At 35.3% G+C, this 20,394-nt stretch overlaps 1 protein-coding gene across 1 annotated transcript; it reads left to right on the top strand.

The window, feature by feature from the left end:
- The first annotated feature begins 32 nt into the window (after positions 1-32).
- NSL1 (NSL1 component of MIS12 kinetochore complex) lies at positions 33-20,161 on the top strand. Its single transcript, XM_045536475.1, has 6 exons — positions 33-296; positions 2,588-2,666; positions 6,101-6,231; positions 7,579-7,633; positions 17,306-17,373; positions 18,656-20,161. The coding sequence occupies exons 1-6, from the start codon at positions 63-65 to the stop codon at positions 18,932-18,934; spliced, it is 846 nt and encodes a 281-aa protein (XP_045392431.1). The 5' UTR covers positions 33-62; the 3' UTR covers positions 18,935-20,161.
- The last annotated feature ends 233 nt before the right edge of the window (positions 20,162-20,394 follow it).

Here is a 20,394-nt window from a genome sequence, read left to right as displayed (position 1 = left end):
GCACCAGCGGGAACGCGCCCTTCCGCTCCCAGGGTCCCCCGGCCACGGTTCAAACTGGAAAAATGGCTGGGGCTTCTGAGTTGGTGGTCCTTGACCCTCCGTGGGACAGGGAGGGAGTGGCCGGGACGGACAAACAGGCCTTGGTCCCTGTCATCCCCCGAGAGGACTTTCGGGTGCGCTGCACTTCGAAGCGGGCTGTGACGGAAATGCTACAACTCTGCGGTAGCTTCGTGCAAAAGCTCGGAGACGCTCTGCCGGAGGAGATTCGGGAGCCCGCGCTGCGAGATGCGCAGTGGGTACGCGCCCAGGCAGCCACTTCTTTGCTTATTCCCCCCTTACCCCACGCCACGGGTCTCAGGGCTCAGAAATACCCTACGCCGGGCTGCGGCAGAGTTAAAGTTGCCCCAGGCTACTGTCGCAGTAGCCCGAAAAACGCGAGGGGAGAACGAAATAGATGCTGATGGCAGCTGGGTATTATTAATGACTTAGACCAGCGCTGTCCAGTGAAAATACAACGCAAGATTAAAATTTATGTTATTTTACGTAATTTGTGTAATTTCAAATCAGAAACAGGTGAAATTAATTGAAATAAAACATTTTATTTAACCCAACAAATCTAAAATATTTTAACATAACAAATGAATATTTTGCATTCTTTTGTTCATACTAAGATTTTTTTAAATCTAGTGTCTTGTATTAATATTTACAGTACATCTTTCGAACTAACCACATTTTCAGTGCTCAGTAACCGCAAAGTGGCCAGTATTAATAGTTTCCCTGTGGGACGGTGCAGGCATAAACTTTATGAGGAATTCTCCAGGAAAGGGTAATCCCGAAATCAGTCCTTCACCCAGCCAGCTTTTGGTCTTTCCTTTTGCCCATTTTAGAACATCCTGAAAACAGAGTGAAAACATTTTCCTTTCAAGTCTAAAATACACAAAAGAAGCTTTCTTTGTTATAAACTTCACTATCTCAGATCACACAGTGGCCCTTATAACACATTTCCCCTTCCTTTCTCAAATACTTTGAGATGATAATTTCTTGGGAGCACAAGAAATAGAGGGATTGGTGCCTGTCATAAGGAAACACACAATCTATTTATATGTAGAAGGAGAAGTTTAAAAGCTTTAAAGCAGCACGTTTGTGAGTGTAAATGACCACAGTGCAAACAGTAAAAATAAAGGTTAAGTGAAAGAAGAATGAAGAAAATACTCCATGGGCTGTGATTCTGTATTCTGGTTTTGTATACAGTGGCTTTTATGTCATTCCCTCCTTGCAAGCAAGACTAAAATAAAGACACATCTCAGGAAATTTTTAGTAGTTTTTTTTGGAGACTTTTGTTGCTATAATGGTCTTAGAAATTGCCTGATTCTACGAAGTGCTAAGGTGCTTAAACATTTAGTTACCACCTTACAGAAAAAGGAACTTGGCTTAAGCTACTGTATTGTTTAATGGGACAGTAAAGCAATTTGAAGGTAAAGATTTGAGGATTTAGACTACCAAGGAAATTCACTTGTGTTTTATTTTAAATAAGGCAGAAGCTTTAACTAACGGATGTATATCTACAACTGCATGATAACAGTGGCATATATTCTTTAAAAATAGTATTGATAAGACTCTGCAATGAATATTACAAAGACAATTTGTATTCTCAGATAATCCTTGAAAGTCCATACATCAAGTAAATGTTTTACTGTGTAAAATCTTTAAAGTGTAGAATATGTACTTACCAGTCATTTGGTTTATGCTTATTTTTAATTATACAAATGTTACAAAATACATGCTTTATTGTAAAAAATTCAAAAAATAGCATAAAGCATAAGTCGTCTTTGAATTCTCCTTCCCCATCCCTCAATATGCTTTTTTTCTTTCTTTTAACCAAATATATCTTTGACTATTACTTGTCAGTGTTATGTAGAGATAGATAATCTTTATCTTTTTTGAGTAATGCATGTAATGGATATATTATTTAACTCTTCTCCTAATTTTGAATTTAGGTTTTTTCCACAAATTTTCATTATTTCCAACAGTGTTGAAATGAATATTCCTAGTACATCCTCTTTATGTTTTTATGAGAATAGTCCTTTAGGATACATTGTTAGAAGTGAAATTGTTGGGTAATAGGGAATGTGTATTTAAAAATTTATTGGAGCTGGGTGTGAGTGGCTCATACCAGTAATCCTAGCACTCTGGGAGGCCTAGGCAGGAGGATTGCTTGAGCTCAGAAGTTCAAGACCAGCCTGAGTAAGAGTGAGACCCCTGTCTCCACTAAAAATAGAAACATTAGCCAGGCATTGTGTTGTGTGCCTATAGTCCCAGCTACTTAGGAGGCTGAGGCAGGAGGATAGCTTGAGCCCAGGAGTTCAAGGTTGCAGTGAGCTACCATGATCCCACTGCACTCTAGTCCAGGCAACAGAGAGAGAGACCCTGTCTCCAAAAAAAAAAAAAAAAAAAAAATGAATAATAGGCTAGTCTGCTACTTTTTTTTATATCCTCTATCACAAATTTGAGATTGTTATTTTGCCAAAATGTTTGAATTCAGTTTAAAATTATTTTTAGTGACTTGAATGCTGTGAATTTATTGCAGACTTTTGAATCAGCTGTGCAAGAGAATGTCAGCATTAATGGACAAGCATGGCAGGAAGCTTCAGATAATTGTTTTATGGGTATGTGACTTTTTCCTTATGTCATTAATTTCTGGGTTATTTTTGCAGCTAATGTTTTGAATGCTGTTTTTTAATCCCTGTTTTCAGTGTCACTTATTGAAAAAAAATTCTTTACTAGGGGAATAAAAAGAGAAAACTAATATAGCAGACTATTGAAGTCATAATCTGAGGCAAACACAGTAGATACCTTAATCCTTCATATATGCTATCTGGAATTTTAAACAGGACTTTCATCTGATTAATCTTCAAAAGTACCCTTGTTAACAGTTTATTGGAAAATACTGTAGAATTATCAACAGATGAAGAAACAGGCCGAAAGCATTCATGTAATTATATAAAGCAAGTTGTATTTTTGAAAGTGATCCTTAGAGCGGATAGTGAAATACCTTTATAAGTGTGAAGTTAAACTATACTGTGTTTCACATAAACATAGAATATTAAGTGTGAATTTAAACTTTACTACATAAAAGATGAGGTCACATATTCGTAGAAGGCTCCTTAAAAAGACAGAATATTTTCTGGGTCCAAAGCAGACTTGATTGTACGGTAACTAATGATGTTGACATATAAAGAAATCAGGGTTTTAATAGAAAGATAATTAGTTTAGGGAGGAAAAAATTTAGTGGAAAAGGAATGGTAAGTGTGGGAAGAGAGGCAGGATTCCCCAATGCATATACAGCAATGTCCAGAGAAGGGCTACCCTGACAAGAGGGCCAGAGTAGCTTTTCTGTCTCCATGGTGATATTATTTGGATCTGACCAGCATAGCTCAATGTCACTGCTTGAGGTTCAGATTATCCAGTTATACCCTTGAGTTGATTCTCAGCCCACCAAGCAACCCTCTGTGGTTATAATTTTTATTCTCAACCTTAAGATAATATTTTGCCCAGAAGACTCCACTGTGTAGTCCTTGGGATTATTATCAGCATCACCTAGGAATACTTTCAACTGTACAGCTTTCACTGTCCTTATCTGACTTGTTCTATTACGTTACTTTGGAATTGCCTTTGGTCTCAGGCTGCCTATAGTAATGTGATTCATCAATTTATAGATTAAGAAATGTATTTTCTGACAGATTAGTATCCTGGGGGAAGTGTGGTTGTCCTTTGGCCCTTTTTCCCTTCATGACTGTTAGGGGAGATAATTGAGAATACTACATGTTTCTCTTCTTCATGGGTACCAGTTAAATGCTAGGCCCTATGCCAAATGCTGGGAAATAGATGAAAAAACCTGGTCCTTACCATGTAGGAACTCACTGTTATGGAAGGAAACAGACAAGGAATTACTACACTCTTTGGAAAGTGGGAGAAGACCCAACACAGTAGGGTTTTGTTAAATTAAGTTATATTATTATAATATTATGTCATCTTATTGTATTAAGTTTGTATTATGTTATATTAAATTATATTATTATAGTGAGAGTTTGCTAGATAGGAGGTAGGGAGGACATTTGAAACAAAACAGCATGTTTTGTGCAAAGGCCCAAAGGAGTGATGTGTTTGGAAAATGTCAGAAGTGAATTGCGAAAACTAATGGCAAATGTGGCCAGAAAGATAAGTTGAGACCAGATCATGAAGAGCTTTGAAGGCTATTCTGTCGCCAATGGGAAACCAATGAAGAGTTTTAAGGGAGAATTACATGGAAAGGTCTATGTTTTTGAAAGCTAACTGCTAGCTGTGTGAGGGATGGATTGGAGAAGGAAGAAATTCAAGGCAGTCAAATCTTAGGGAGGTTATTGTAATAGTACAGCAAAAGATGGTGAAGTCTTGCCCCAAGACAATAGGAGAGAAAAAGTTTCAAGAGATATTTAGAAGATAGAATTAATAGGATTTGTTTCTGATCTAATACATAGAAGCAATAAGTAAGCTTCACAAGGGCAGAGGTTTTTGTGTTTTGTTGACTGAGATTTCCAAGTGCCTGGCACATGAAGTCATTGTGTAAATGAGTGAACCAACAAAAGAATGAGTGAATATAAAAGTGAAACAAACCTCTTCCCCTTTCCCTCTGTAACTACTCTGAAAGGGCTTGATTCCAGGAGGCTGAACCAGGCAAATTTAAGATTTGAAATGTAAGTTTCTTGAGAGAAGGTCCTATATCTGTTTTTCTCATCTCTATGTTCTCAACTCTTAGTTTGGCACATGGTAGGCACCCATTAAATATTTAAGTCAATGAGTAATTCTTTCCTGTTCAGATTTGTTTATACATTTCAATTTTGCAGCTTTATCATTAGGTGGCGCTAAGAAACCATTTTCCTCCCTATAAAAAATATTTAGCTGGGAGACTTTGTTTTTTTAACTGACTGTAAAATAGTACCGTTATTCTTTTCAGGCTACTGATTTAACTTTTTTAATGGATACATTAAAATTTAGAAAGGGCTGCTCATTTGGATGAGTATTCAAAGTAAAAAATGTCTCTTATTATGTCCTCTAATGAAGCAATTTAGTTGGATTCAGTGAATATTTGTTACATTGAGTGAAACACCATATCTCATCAATATACTTCATTATTCTTTACTTGATACGCATGTATATGCTGATACGTATCAGCACTTTCTCAAAATGTTTCAAAAAATATTGCTGGGTCCCGTGGCTCATACCTGTAATCCCAGCACTTTGGGAGGCCAAGGTGGGAGGATCACTTGAGGCCAGGAGTTTAGGACCAGCCTGGGCAACATAGTGAGACCCCATCTCTCAAAAAACATTGCAAATTAGCCAGGTGTGGTGGCACACACCTGTAGTCCCAGCTAGTTGGGAGACTGAGGCAGGAGGATCACTTGAGCCCAGGAGTTTGAAGTTGCAGTGAGCTGTGATGGCACCACTGCACTCTAGCCCAGGTGACAAAGTAAGGCATTGTCTGAAAAAAAAAATAGCCTACTTATCATCCTTTTTTCCTTTACTTTATTCTGCTGCCATTTAGAACTTTTCTCTGTTCCCTAAGGACTCTATGATCTTTCAAATACTGTTTCTTTTGCCTAAAATGCTTCTCCCTATTATTTTTTTCTCTACCATTTTATATCCATTGGATTTATGCTTATATTTCGAACTCAAGTGTTACTTTTTTGAAGTCTTAAGTTTCTCAGGCAAAGTGTTTCATTTTGCTGTGGCCTGATAACATTCTATTCATACCTCTATTGCATTTATCAGGTTGCCTTGTAGTTACCTTTTTCTTCCAGTGAACTGTGAACACTTAGAGAGTAGGGATCACGTGCTCATCTTTGTATTTCTCTGGTTTAGGCCTAGCTTCCATAGATACTCAATAATTGATTGTTCGATGAGTAAATGAATTAATCACAAAAGTAGAGGCATCCATTAGCTTGCTTTGTTTCCCTTAATTAGTTTATGTTTTCTAAATTTAGTGTATATCACATTTTCATATAGGTTATAAACAATGAGTTTTAAGGAACTTTTTAGACATACTTTTTTTTTCCTGAAATAGATTCTGACATCAAAGTACTTGAAGATCAGTTTGATGAAATCATAGTAGATATAGCCACAAAGCGTAAGCAGTATCCCAGAAAGATCCTGGAATGTGTCATCAAAACCATAAAAGCAAAACAAGAAATTCTGGTAAGATGATTTGCCTTTAAAATGTTATGTATATTTTATCATGATAAAGAAAATTAAAGTATGAGATCCACATGGAGATACAGGACATTTTGTTGTCTTTTTCTTTCCTGCCTCAGTTAGTATTGTCTCTTATAAGACTTTTTCCTGTTTTAGTTTCATACTAGTTTTGCATATAGCTGGTATTAAAATTGAAATTGGAGATGGAAGACTGACAATGACATTATGATTCTAAGACCAGGATAGAAAAGGAAATTTATGTTTTAACTCTTTTCTTTCTATTTGTCATCTTGTGTTTGACACATTATTTATACATATTAGTATGTTTTGAAAGATCTTTTAGTTAAACTGATGATGAAGATGGTTTGAATACATGTTCATAATACTGAAATTTGCTTTATTGTGTATAATTTGTTTTGCTCTAAAAATCATGACCATTTGGGTCACAAGATCAGGAAGTCAGCTCCCTCAGCCTGAGCTTTTTAGATAGGCAGAGCCACAGACTTGCTTCTTACTTATAATTACTGTAGATATCAAAGATCAACCATATCACACTCCCATCTTTTCAGATTTTTAGGACTGGAATAAATAAAAAACAAAGATGAAGTCCACAAGACCTAATCTTCCCTTGAGTGGGGTAGGGAGGAGGTTTGCTAGTAATGGCATTGCGCCTCCAGTGAGGTATAGCCTTTAGTGTGGTGGTGGTGGTGCCAAGCCACTTTTTAGAATGGGGTTTTTGTGGAAATATGAATTTTTGTTGTTGAGACAGAGTCTTGCTCTGTCATCCAGGCTAGAGTGCAGTGGCATCATCATAGCTCACTGCAACCTCAGACTCTTGGGCTCAAGCAATCCTCCTACTTCAGCCTCCCAACTAGCTGGGACTACAGGTACGGGCCACCACACCTGGCTAATCTTTCTATTTTTTTGGAGAGATGGGGTCTTGCTCTTGCTCAGGCTGAAATATGAATTTTGAGTTCCAAACACTTGTCCTAAACAAACTTTTGAAACACAGTCTATTCAAAATTTGGAGACTACCCTGCACTTTAAACATAAGCATTCAGTCTTTGCGCTTTTAATTTGCTTGCTGCTTTTTCTGGTTATACTTTTTTATAATGCTGTTCCTTAGTATATGCAGTAGGTGGCAGTACTGTAAAAGGTATAGTTCAGACTTAGTTTGATCTCATCTTTTTTTCTCTCCCTTCCCTATAGATTTTAGGATCTAATTATTTTTTTCCCCAAAACAATGATACTACTGACAGTATAGTATATTTGCCTACATTTGCTGAAGAAAATGTTTATATGAGGCATTAAGTGATTAAATTAAATCTGTTTAATTTGTATTCTGTTTAGAAGCAGTACCATCCTATTGTACATCCATTGGACCTGAAATATGACCCTGATCCAGGTGAGTCAGTGTTCATTTATGGTAAAAATGAAGCATCAGCATGTAATTTTCATGAGTTCCTGATACTATTCTAAGAGGGTCAGCGTCAAGAGTATCTTCCCTCTGATGCTTTAACTTCCTACCAGTCATCCATATTTAGCTCTTCACTTAGGATTACGAGAACTTGCTCTATACCTTGTTGACTCAATTTCCACAAGTAGGACCCAGGAATCTGAACTTTTATAAAGCTCTGTCCTGATCTAGACTATTATAACACATACTACCCATCTCTAAGTTCTATTATAATACCCTTCTGTCTCTAACTGCTATTATACCATTCTTTGTATTACAGTCAAAGTTATAATATTAAAGCATATTCTCATATTGTTACTCCCCAGTGCAGTAACCTTTGTTGGTTTCTAGTTATTCAGAAAATAAAATACAATGAAAAATTTAATGTTGAATTTAAGAATAGGTAAGTACATTCATTATGCCTTTGAACTCAGTTCGCTCCCATTTAGATGCATTCTCTAAAACATAGAGAAATAAAATTGATACAGACTTACGTAAATCAGCAACAGAACTGGCATTGCTAAAAACATGGATCATATATATTTTCAAGTGGCTCTATTTTCACAATTTAAAATTTATAACAGTTTTCCTAAGAGAACCTTTGAAATTTGCCTTTGGTACTCAAAAATGCGAATTAAGAAAGAACAGTTAAATTCTTGATTTATTTGTATAGAATATGTATACTTACAGCTCTGAGTACCTGACCTTTGTTGAATTCTGAACTACTTTTTACCATGTCCCTGCACCTTCCCAAATCTCCTAAGCCAATGGGATAAACTGAGAGGAGGAAATACAAGCATAAAGCTACATCGAAGTTGGTTAAAAATCACATCACTCGCAATGTTTGACATTAAAAATTGACCTAACACTTAATAAGTTGTCATCATTCACTAAAAAGGGGTAGTTGCCAAAATGCAGTGGTTGACATATGCTTGTTTTGGTTTTGAATAACATAAAAATGGTAATTGAAACTTGTGGTATCATAATAAACTCAAGTATTACTCTTTAGATACAGTTCATTTCTCTCTAAAGAAACTTGGTTACCTTGTTATCTTAGGAGGGAAAACATAAATGATTCTTTGTACATGATTTTACTCCCACCATTCTGATTATGTGGTATTAGTGGAAGAATCTAATGTATCATATGATTCTGACTTCAAAAGTAAGCAAAAAAATAATTAGAATCTATTTTTTGGATAAGTTTTGAGATTTTTATCATTATTCATTTATATAATGTTTATAAGCTCAGAATAGCATCAGTTCCTTAAAGATAGCAAAATTAATGTGTAGTTATTAACTTTGTATCCTTGGCCAAGAAGTCACTTGACTTCTTCAAGCCTCAGTTTCTTTAGTGGTAAAATGGCGAATTCTAGATTTGGAGCCTGATGTCATTAAACATTACAGAATGTCCTGCCTACTTATCAAGGTTGTAGTATAAACCAAATCAGATAAGGGGCTGTATAAACTATAACTAAAACAATGCGTAAGTATTTGTTTATAAGGAGATGCTACGTAATGATAACCCTGTTTAAGTTGCATCCCATTTACAGTAGTATACCTTATAATATTGGTCTTCCTGTTTCACTTTTGCTGTCTTCTATCTCATTCTGCATAGACAGAGTGATTTTTTTTTATTCTTTGAAATAGTTCAAACATATAGAAAATATGGAATACAACATGATGAACATCTTTGTACTTACCATCGATATTTAAGGGCTGTTCACATTTGTCTTACTGGCTTCAGACCTTTTTAGCAACCAAAATGTACAGATACAGTTGAAACTTTCTTTGTGCCTTTCACCATCCCATTCCACTCCCTTTTAGCTCAGAAGTATAACCATGATCCTCAGGCTGTGTGAATCCTTCCTATCCATGTTTTTATGCTTTGCTTTGTAGATATGTGTTCATAAATAATGTATGGCATTTGTTTTTAAAATTTTATATAAATTGTATCATACTGATCATATCATTCTGCAACTTTTTTCCCCCTTGAACATTGATACACACATGACTCTCTATTCATTTAGCTACTGGATAGTATTTCATTGTATAAATATACCAGTATTTATCCATTCATCTTCTGAGGGACACTTAGATTCTTTTGTTCTTGAGATTTTGCTCTAGGCTTCTTTTTTTTAATTAGTCTTTTCAAAGAGTCAGCTTTTAAGTCAGTTGAGTTTTCTACTGTTTTTTTTTTTTTTTCCAGTTTTCTAGTTCCTTGATTTCTGATCTGATCTTTAGTATGGTCTTCCTGCTTTTGTTTTCTATTATTTTTAGCATAAAAATAGCATGTGGGGTTTATGTCTGTTATTATTTTCTGTTTTATTTTAAGGGAATTGATCTCTTAATTCATTTAGTTCAGTCTTATTTTTACTAAATGCATTTAAGGCTACAAATTTATCTCTAAGTCCTGATTTAGCCACATACCACAAGCCTTGACATACAGAACCTTCATAGTTCAGCTCTAAATATTTTTTAGTTTCTAAATATTGTGTAGGAGTTTTGCGGGTTTTTTTTTTTTTTAACCCATTTCTCCTCTTTATTGCCATCCATTGTGCTGATAGAGTTTTCTTTATTTTCTTATTTTTCTCTTTTTTTATTTAGAAACTATATACTGTATTTCTATTCCATTAGTGTTTCCTATAAATTTTTAACATACTATAATTCTAAAATTATCTAACACAATTTGGAATTATTCAGTATTTTAAGTCCTCTCATGAGCAAGACAAGGACCTTAGCACAGTTTACCTGTTGAACAGGCACATCCTTCTGCTAATTTACCTTCTTGTTTTTATCTAGAATTTTAATTCTTCTATTGTTAAAAAACACAATTTAAAGGTTACTACTTTTTTTGTATTCGATGATTAATTAAATTTATTATTCAGATTTTTCAAATTGTGTAATTATTGTTGGTTCTTGGATTTCATATCTTTTTTCTGGGTTCACTTTTCTTGCTGCAGTGCTTCTTTAGATACTTTAAGTAAAAGTCTGTGGGTGTTAAACTCTCTTAGTTTATCTTTCATCCTTGCTCTTGAATTTTGTTTTATTTACTTTCATTCATCATGTTGAATATATTACACCATTATCTTTGACACTTCTGTTTAATGGCTTTATCGAGATATAATTCAAATACTATACGGTTCACCAACATAAAATGTACAACTCATTGGCTTTCAGTTTATTCACAGAATGATGCAACGATTACCATAATTAATTTTAGAACATTTTCATCCCAAAAAGAAACCCAACACCCCTTAATTATTATCCCCAATCTCTCATCTCTCTCCCCTAGCCCTTGGGAACCACTAATCTACTTCCTGTCTTTATAGACTTGACTATTCTAGACATTTCATGTAAATGGAATCATGCAATATGTGGTCCTTGGTGATTGGCATCTTTGAATTAGCATAAACAATGTTTTAAGGTTCATTTATGTTATATGTTATAGTATATATCAGTACATTTCTTTTTATTGGTAAATAACATTCCATTGTATGGATAGACCATGTTTTATTTATCCATTCATGAGTATACAAACATTTTTAAGTTGTTTCTACTTTTTGGCTATTATGAATGATACTGCTATGAACATTCATGTACAAGTTGTTGTACAGACATATGTTTTCAATTATCTTGAGTACAAATAGAATTGCTAGGTCATATGGTAACTCTATATTTTGTTTTTTGAGGAACTGCCAGACTGTTTTCTAAAGTGGTCGCACCATTTACATTCCCACCAGCAGTGTGTAAGAGTTCTCTTTTCTCTACCTCCTGGCCAATATTTGCTTTTTGTCTTTTTGATACTAGCCATTCTAACTTGGGTAAGATGATATGTCATTGTGGTTTTGATTTGCCTTTCCCTGATGATTAGTGATGTTGAGCATTTTTTTTCACATATCTGTTGGTCATTTGTATGTCTTCTTTTGAAAAATGTTGAGATTTTTTATCCTCTTTTTAATGGGATTGTTTTTCTGCTCTTGAGTTCGAGTTTCTTGTGTATTCTGGATATTAGTCCCTTGTCAGATGAATAGTTGCAAATATTTTCTCCCATTCAACAGGTTGTGTCTTCACTCTGTTAATTGTTTCCTTTGCTGTACAGAAGGTTTTAGCCTGATGTGATGCCATGTGTCCTATTTTTGTTTTTGTTGCCTGTGCTTTTGAGGTTTTAGCCATAAAAATCTTTGTCTAGATCAGTATTGTGGAGTGTTTCCTGTATGTTTACACCTAGTAATTTTACAGTTTAGGGTCTTATGTTTAAGTCTTTGATCCATCTTCAGTTGACTTTTGAATACGGTGAGAGATAGAGGTCTAGTTTCATGTTTCTTGTGTCCTAACGTTGATATCTGTGCATCTGGTGTAACAGCTGCTTCTTCTAATTTTTTTGATTGGCTTTCATAGGGAAAGACTTTCTCCTGTAGCTGTATCTGTAGTGTTGGTTGGGTAGGGTGCTTTAGCTTTGATTCTGGGTGCATACAGTAGTATAGTATGATTTCTTTATCTATAATCAGTGTCAGGGGTGTCTGTGATTTCCTCTGTGGCTTAGGCTGTGGTTCTTGGCTGTGGTGAGGCTTTGCTGGGGTCGGGGACTCCAGGCAGGCCAGTTTCTGGGCTCCAGTGGTGGCAGTAGCGGGCCAACTGTGCCCATCCTTGGTCCCCTAGGCAGCATACACAGCCATCAGTATTAGTGAATCCATGCACACAATTCTTAGGCCTCCAGGTGGCTTGCTCAGGTGCTGGCAGTGATACAGTTGAGCTGGGTGGGTCCTTGGGTCCCTTGGCAGTGTGCATGGTGTGAGCTATAGCAGTTAGCAATGGGAGGCATCACACTGCCTGATTTCAAAATATACTACAAAGCTATAGTAACAAAACCAGCGTGGTACTGATACAAAAACAGACACATAGACCAATGAAACAGAATAGAGAACTCAGAAATAAATCCACCTATTTACAGCTAACTGATTTTCAACAAAGGTGCCAAGAACATACATTGGGAAAAGGACACTGTATTCCATAAATGTGCTGGAAAATTGGATATCCATATGCACAAGAATGAAACTAGACATCTTCCCAGTTTTTCTTTCTCATTTAAATGCTACCTCCTCAGAAAGATCTTCCGTAACTACCTGAATTAAAATAGACTATCCCCAGTTCTTTACTATGACACCTGTTTATTTCCTTAATAGCACTTGTTATAATTTATAAATATTTTTATTTCCTTGTTTATGGTCTCTTTTTCACAAAACTGAAATTTCCATTAGTTTTTCTACATTATATTTGCATCACACGTAGCCAGCATATAGCACCAGCTCAATAAATAGTGAATGACTATTACCTACCAATTCAGTCATATATGCTGAATGTCTACTGTATGACAGAAGTGTCTCAATGTGGAGGCTGTAATGAACAACACAAAGTTCTTGCTCTATGTAGCTTATATTCTAGTGGGAGAAGAAAAGTAATATAAAAATAAGCTGGTAACATCAGTGCTAGGGTGATGTGTTTAGGTGATAGGAAACAATTTTCTGAGGTAGAACAGGAAGGAGTTTATCTGGTGATGATCAAGAGGAAGAACTTTCCAAGCAGAGGGAAGAGGTAGAACAGAGTTTTTAAGAATGAGCTTGAGTATTCCTGGAACAAAAGCTCATTGGGGCTGTCATGGAGTGAATAGAGGGAAAGAGCTTTACAGGGTCAGATCAGAGACTTGGCTGAGGGCAGATAATACAAGCTTAGGGCCAGCAGTCTGAAAGTGTGCCTTAAGAGAGATAGATACAACAAGGTACTGAAGGGAGGAGTGGGTGCAAAGGGTTATGTCTACCAACCAGGTGGGTTCAGCTGATCTCTTAGTTGTAGCAAAGGGTTATCTTCCAGAAAATCATAAATCACTGCTTAGTTTTTCGTTTCATTTTTACCAGGGATGCTGCTTTCCAATTCATGGTTCTAGTTCATGGCTTTAGTTACCTCTTTAGAAACCAGTACAAGCCACACATCCTATCCTGTGCATAGTTACTTGTTCAAACTCATAAAATACATTGGAAATAGAAAGGAAGCACTCACTTAATGCCTTTTTTTTTCTTTTGCCGAATTTCTGAATTTGGGCAGGCTTTTGGAAGTTCATGTTTCTTAGTTTAGTCAGTGCAGTGACCTGAAAGCAAAACTAGGTTGATTACTCAATCTTTCATTTCCACTTTTTCATTTCCCTATGTTTTAGAAAGCAAGTGACTAGGGAAGGCAGTGTTCTCAAGGGTGCCTAACTTCCACATTTTTAGGAGAAAACTTAAAAAAAAAAAAAATCTTTGCAGCAATCTACTGATTAGCTACCTACCAATAAGATATGGTTCTCATTTGCCAGTTATAACCTTTTATAATCCTACCAGTATAACTAATAATTGCTTCCATATTGTCTTCCTTTTTAAAAAAAAGTCCTGTGAAATTAGTTGAAAAGACTCCCCCTTTTCCCTATCCTTCACTAAACATGTAGTAATGGCAAGGACCTATTTTAAGTTTCTCTACAGTAAACTTAATGATACTTCCAGTTCTTTTGCTGACCCTACAAATAGAGGACTCAGAGGCAGTTCCTCTTCTTTCCCAATAATTCTGTCTTGCTTAAACCACTGCCACAATACCTACAGGTAGCCACTCACTTACAAATGGTTATGTTTTAAAAGTTCCTATTTAAGTCTGAGCTTTGGAATTTGAAATGCATTTTCCACTGGAAAAAATTTATAAATGGTATTATAAATCAGTAAGTCTCTAGGCTACCCTTTAAAGGCCTATTTAACCTACAGTGGAACTGAGATACTACACATTTCTGATGAAAAACATTAGGAAAATCATATTTCAGATGTATATTAGTTCCACTATATGACATTTAAGTAGGATTTTACAGGGAATGGTCTGGATCCTTCGGTGCCATTGTTTGTGGTGAGAAGAGTAAATAGTGCCATGAGGCTCTAGAGAGGGGGCATTGAGAACCCTTCTGGAGGAAGCCCATCCATCTCTTGCATGGCATGGACCAGCCGTCTGCATAGAAGACATTCTTAAGTCAGATATTTGTGTGTCGGGCATTTCTGTAATGCTCTTACTAGTTACAAAATGTGAAAAAATCATTTAGAATAATTTCGAGTGAGGCAATGAAAAGTTTATATATTTTGAAATTTCCTAAGCAGATATTATTGTTGGAAAGTACCTTTCTGATGTATTTACAAACAACATATTCACATATTTAGTGATCATTTTTAGTTGTGTGTGTTTTTCCCTCCTTTGTCTTTTTTTTTTTTTTACATAGGGTCTCACTGTTGCCCAGGCTGGAGTGCAGTGGTGCAATCATAGCTCACTATAACCTTGAACTTCTGGGCTCAAGCAATCCTCCTGCCTCAGCCTGCTGAGTAGCTGGGACTACAGGCAGGTGCCACTACACCTAATTTCTTTGTCTTTGGAAAAAGAAAAATCTTTGTTTGGTTTTATTACTAAAGGTATTGATGCTATTTAGTTTTAAATGCAAGGGACTTAATTCATTTAAGTGGAAAAAAAGGTACTGTAAAGTTAATAGTTAAAACATTTAACTCTAGAGTTCTATTTTTAATTCTTTACCAGACATAATTATTTAATTATTTTTATTTCAAGAGGTTTTCATTGCGTTGGAGCTAATTCTTGACCATTTGTCAACATAGTCTTATGATGATATAATTATAAACAGAATTATAATTCCTGGCAAAGTGATATTTTGGAAAGTTACATGTAGAATGTAGAAGAGTGTGGTACTTTGGATGCTAGGAGATAAGAGTTCTATTCAAGTCTAGATACATTTCTCAGCTTGGAAACTTGCCTGCCTCACAGGATTGCTCAAATTACATGAGGTTGATTGGGAATGTTTGCTGACCTATACTATTGTGGGAATGGGTTGATGGTATAATAGGTAGGGAAAGCTTTCATGCCATTGTATTTCTCTTCTTTGAACTTTTTCATTTCATAGCCAAGTTTCTCTAAAGAATAATCTATACCTAACAGATTCACTTTTAATCTCATTCTTGTTAAAAAAATTAGTATTTAGTGTTTCTAATGTTATGACTATGTAAATGTTCTTCAATTTGAGTCAGGTAATTATTACTATGAATATTTTTTTTCTCTTGAACAGCTTCCCACCCCTTTTGGAATGATAATTGCTTTATTTTTCTGTTTCCTTTGTTTTCTCTTCTGTCTATTAGAACTGTAAAGGTCCTGTCAATATGGCAGGTACTTCAGGTTATCCATCAAATCCACTTTTAAATTCTTTTTCTTTATCTTGGGGCTGCTCCTCTGGCAGCCTTCCTTCTTCCTATTCCACTCTGAACTAGTTGCTCTCTAGGCCTGCTGCAGAGCTTTCATCCCATCTGTTCCTTTCATCATCATCCTGGGAATTTCCTTTACTTTTCTCCTGTTTTGAATCATGTTTCTTGGTTCCTGTTTTCTCCTTTTTCTTGATTTGTTCCCTTGTTTTGGTATAGCACATCCTCTGTTACCAACCTCCTGCCCGCTCCTAACATGGTTATGTATTTGCTTTGACTCTTAAAAAATTTCTCTTGAGAACTACTCCTCAAAACTAATTTGGGCCGGGCACGGTGGCTCATGCCTATAATCCCACCACTTTGGGAGGCCAAGGCGGAAGGATCACTTGAGGCCAGGAATGTGGCAACATACTGGACCACATATTGAGACCCCTGTCTCTACAAAAAATTTAAAAGAAAAAATTTTTAGCTGGACATAGTGGTATGCACTTGTAATCCCAGCAACTTGGGAGGGTAAGGCAGGAGGATTGCTTGAGCCCAGGAGTTTGAAGTTACAGTGAGAGCTATGTGATCCTGCCACTGCACTCCAGCCTGGGCAACAGACTGAGACCTTGTCTCTAACAAAAAAAAAAATTTTTAAATTAAAAAGAAAACCCTAATATGTAGATCATTTCATAATGGAATGATTTTTCTTATTTCCAGTTTTGTTCGCAATTTTAGTAAGATTTTTATCCCTCTGTATCATTGAATATACAGTTCTATTATGGAATAGCCATGAACATTCATAACAAAGATTGGAAGAAAATAAAATGTATTTGGAATCAGAAAAGCATCAAAGAAGTAAAGAAGGAGAAATTAATATTACAGACCATCTATTCTAGATTTTTTTTCTGAGAAATTCCATCTAGGTATGGCTTTAATGCAATGTGATTGTATATTCTAAGCTCAAATATGTTTTACTTTTATAAAATTCAGAGTAACACAAAAAATCAAGTATTAGCCTATATTTAAAATGTGATGATAGTGCTCAAAAATGTTAAACATAGTGGTAGGTAATGTATAGAGTGAACATTGGGCTCTCCTTTAGGGGCATACTGTTATGACTACTCAATAGAATGTTGTCTGCCATCTTATGCTTATAACTTTTAGTTTTACTCTACTGTTATAATGTTCTCACAGTCTTTTCATTTATCTAGATAAATTTAATAGGACACTTGTTTTAATAGATTGCAAAGTATTCTAAGAAAGATTAAAGTGAATAGTCATAGCAGAATTTTGTCCAGATAGCATCTTCATGCCTTTTATGATTTCCTATTAGATCAAACACCTAAAATACTGTTTGGTGATTTCTTTGCAGCCTCTCATATGGAAAATTTGAAATGCAGAGGGGAAACAATATCTAAGGAGATCAGTGAAGCCATGAAGGTAAGAGCTACACACCAAAAAATTATAAAATGAACAAAATGTATGGCTAGGTATTTGCTTTCAACATTCGTATGTGTTTTATTCTTCTGTGACAGGAATTCTCAGCAGTCTTTTATTACAAATAGTCTTTAATGAATTTTTTAAGTGACAGTAAGATTTAGAATAAACTCCATTTATCAGGTACTTACTATGTGCCAGGTATCATCCCTGACTTCTTTAAATTGGTTATGTTTTGGGGTTCTGAGCATTAGCAGTTCATCAGACAATTTTGTATAATAATACTAGCTAAAATTAACTGAGCACTTAGTATGGGTACCATGTAACTACTTTATATGTATTACCTCATTTAATCCTTCTACTAACCCTGTGAGATAGGTACCATTATTTCGTTATAGATGAGGAAGCTGAGGCACAGAGAGGCTAACTAGTAGGTTGCTCAAGTAAGTAACTGAGCCAGGATTTAAACCCTGGACGTCTGGCTCCAGAATCTGTACTCTTAACCACTGTATTAGACTACGTCTCCAACTTGGGAGTTTTAATATTACTATAGTAGAATTGTTTATATTATTGACATTTACTTACCCAGATAGAAAAACATTTAGATTTCCAGTATATGAAAATTATTTTTAAATTCCTTCAGACTCTCCCCTGTTCTAATGTTAATTTTCTATAACATTCGTTTGTGGTTTGGATTGATTCCATGATTTTCTGGTGGTCATCCTTCTCTCACAGCATGTTTTTGATCAGGAGTTGGCAAACCATGGTGAGCCAAATCAAAATTCAGCCTGCCCTTGTTTTTGTAAGTAAAACTTCACTGGAACACAGCCATGTTCATTCATTCACATTACTACAGCAAAGTTGAGTTTTTGTGACAGAGATGTAAAACCCCCAGAGCTTAAAAATATTTACTCTGTGGTCCTTCGCAGGAAAGATGTACTGATTCATGTTTGTGATGAGTAAAATTTCTAAAATACTCATTATTCTAAAATATGGAATTTCAGACGTTAAATCCTTAGCTCTGAAGTACTCTTACCTCCTGTTCTGCCAAGATTGTATTTTACTACCAGGCATTGTAGGAATAGAACATATCTTTTAGTTAAAAATTCCTCAGCTTAAACTAGTATTTTGAAGGTAAAGTCAAATATCTATGACTGCAGAATGTTAGGTCTCAGAATAAGCTTGAGCCGAAGAATTAAATCTAGAATGTTGTGTCCATCTCTCTGTGTTTGTGTTTCAACCTGAGATTAATGCTGACTGTTACTGTTTGCTTCTTTTTTTTAAGTCCTTGCCTACATTAATTGAACAAGGAGACGGATTTTCCCAAGTTTTAAAGATGCAGCCTATTGTCCAGCTTCAGAGGATCCACCAAGAAGTCTTTTCCAGTTGTTACAGGAAACCAGAGGCTAAATCTGAGAGCTTACTTGCACAAATAGAAACCACACCAACAGAGACTGCTTCCAGGAAAACCTCCAATGTGGTATTGAAAAGGAAGCGAACTGAAGACTGCCCCCAAAGAAAATGGTATCCCTTGCGGCCAAAGAGAATTAATCTTGACACATAAGCCCTTTTTGTTTATTTTGGGAGTTGAAAATAGGCGATATCAACATTTAGATTATAGCCTGATACCTAGACAAGACTTCATTTAAAACAACAAATAACTCTTTTACTAGTGATTGATTTATATAAATATAGTAGCTGCATGCTAGAATGTGATATATTGTATTTCTTTCCTCACCATTTCATTTATCTTCAAAGAAAAGCTTTTTTTTTTTTAAGTATTGGCACAAAGCCCATCAATGGGCATTAAGAATGCAAACTTTTACTGTTCTTAAATGCTATCAACTTTTGGCTGCCTTACAGCTTTTGTGGAATTTCATGAGTAACATATTCTGTTAGGTTTTCCTGATATATATCTTTCTTAAAAAAGAAAAAAAGCTGTGTAATCATTCTTCATTTATGTGCTGGAAAGTAATCATCCTCAGTTCTGCACAACAGTAGGTGCAGTATTTTTTAGATGCAGTTTGATTTATCAAATTAATGTGCAGGTGACAAGACTGGCTTTGACTTTGTTACTCTGTGTGTAGCTAATTTGGATCTGTGGGATTAATTTTTTTTGTTTTTGTTTTATTTTGTAAGACATGAAGTTATTTACGCAAGAATTACTCTTAGAAATAAAAATTGGCATATAGCCAAGGTTCCCTTTCCACAATTTTGTTTTCCATAGACCTTTTAATATAATTTGTCTTGGAGCTAATAAATTCTTTTTAGGATTTCTCATTTATTTCTTTATAGATCATTCTAATACAAAATATATATCAGATTAATACATTGGAAAATTGTCTTTGTGGAACAGATGCAGTCATACTATAAACTCTTTCACATTTGAGAATGTTTATATATCAGATATCTAATCATTGGTAGGAGTCTGAGAAAGCTATATTGCCTTTACTTCTAACATTTAAGTACAGTTTCTTATAGCTCTTGTTGTGTCTCTTAACTCATGTTATACAATGTAGGCAGGGCCATCCAACTTATTGTTTCCCTTTTTGAAGCTTATAATGCCTTCATCCATTTTCAGAGGAATTTATTAATCATGAGATTGGAAAATCTGTACTTCTTTTGCTCAGTATGTCTTAATAATTGTAACTGTCTAGATTTAATAGGTCTGTCTCAGTGAAGCAAACTTACAAAGACCCTCTTGCATTTGTGTTTTAATATTACAATTTGAGATCTGTATATTTGTACAAAGCACTGTGTTTTTTATTAAAATAATATACAAAGACTGAAATCTTGATACTGTGTATTTTTAAGAGTTGTCTTAGGCATTCTTGAGCTCAGCTTTAGTTGAATAGTAGCTCAGTACCCTATAGTTCAGAACATATTAGACTTTACTTTAAAACTGTTTTGAGGTTCATTCTTATTCCTGCAGTGGTAACTTTCATGGTATTAAAGTTCCATATGATGTTTCACTTCAGAAGTCCCCAAACAAAAGAATTGTTGTTAATTCTATTATATAAGATG

This window comes from Lemur catta, chromosome 23 (assembly GCF_020740605.2).
Source record: "Lemur catta isolate mLemCat1 chromosome 23, mLemCat1.pri, whole genome shotgun sequence".
NCBI classification, from domain to species: Eukaryota; Metazoa; Chordata; class Mammalia; order Primates; family Lemuridae; genus Lemur; species Lemur catta.
Note: the sequence above shows the minus strand (reverse complement) of the source record. Positions and strands in the feature narration are given on the sequence as shown.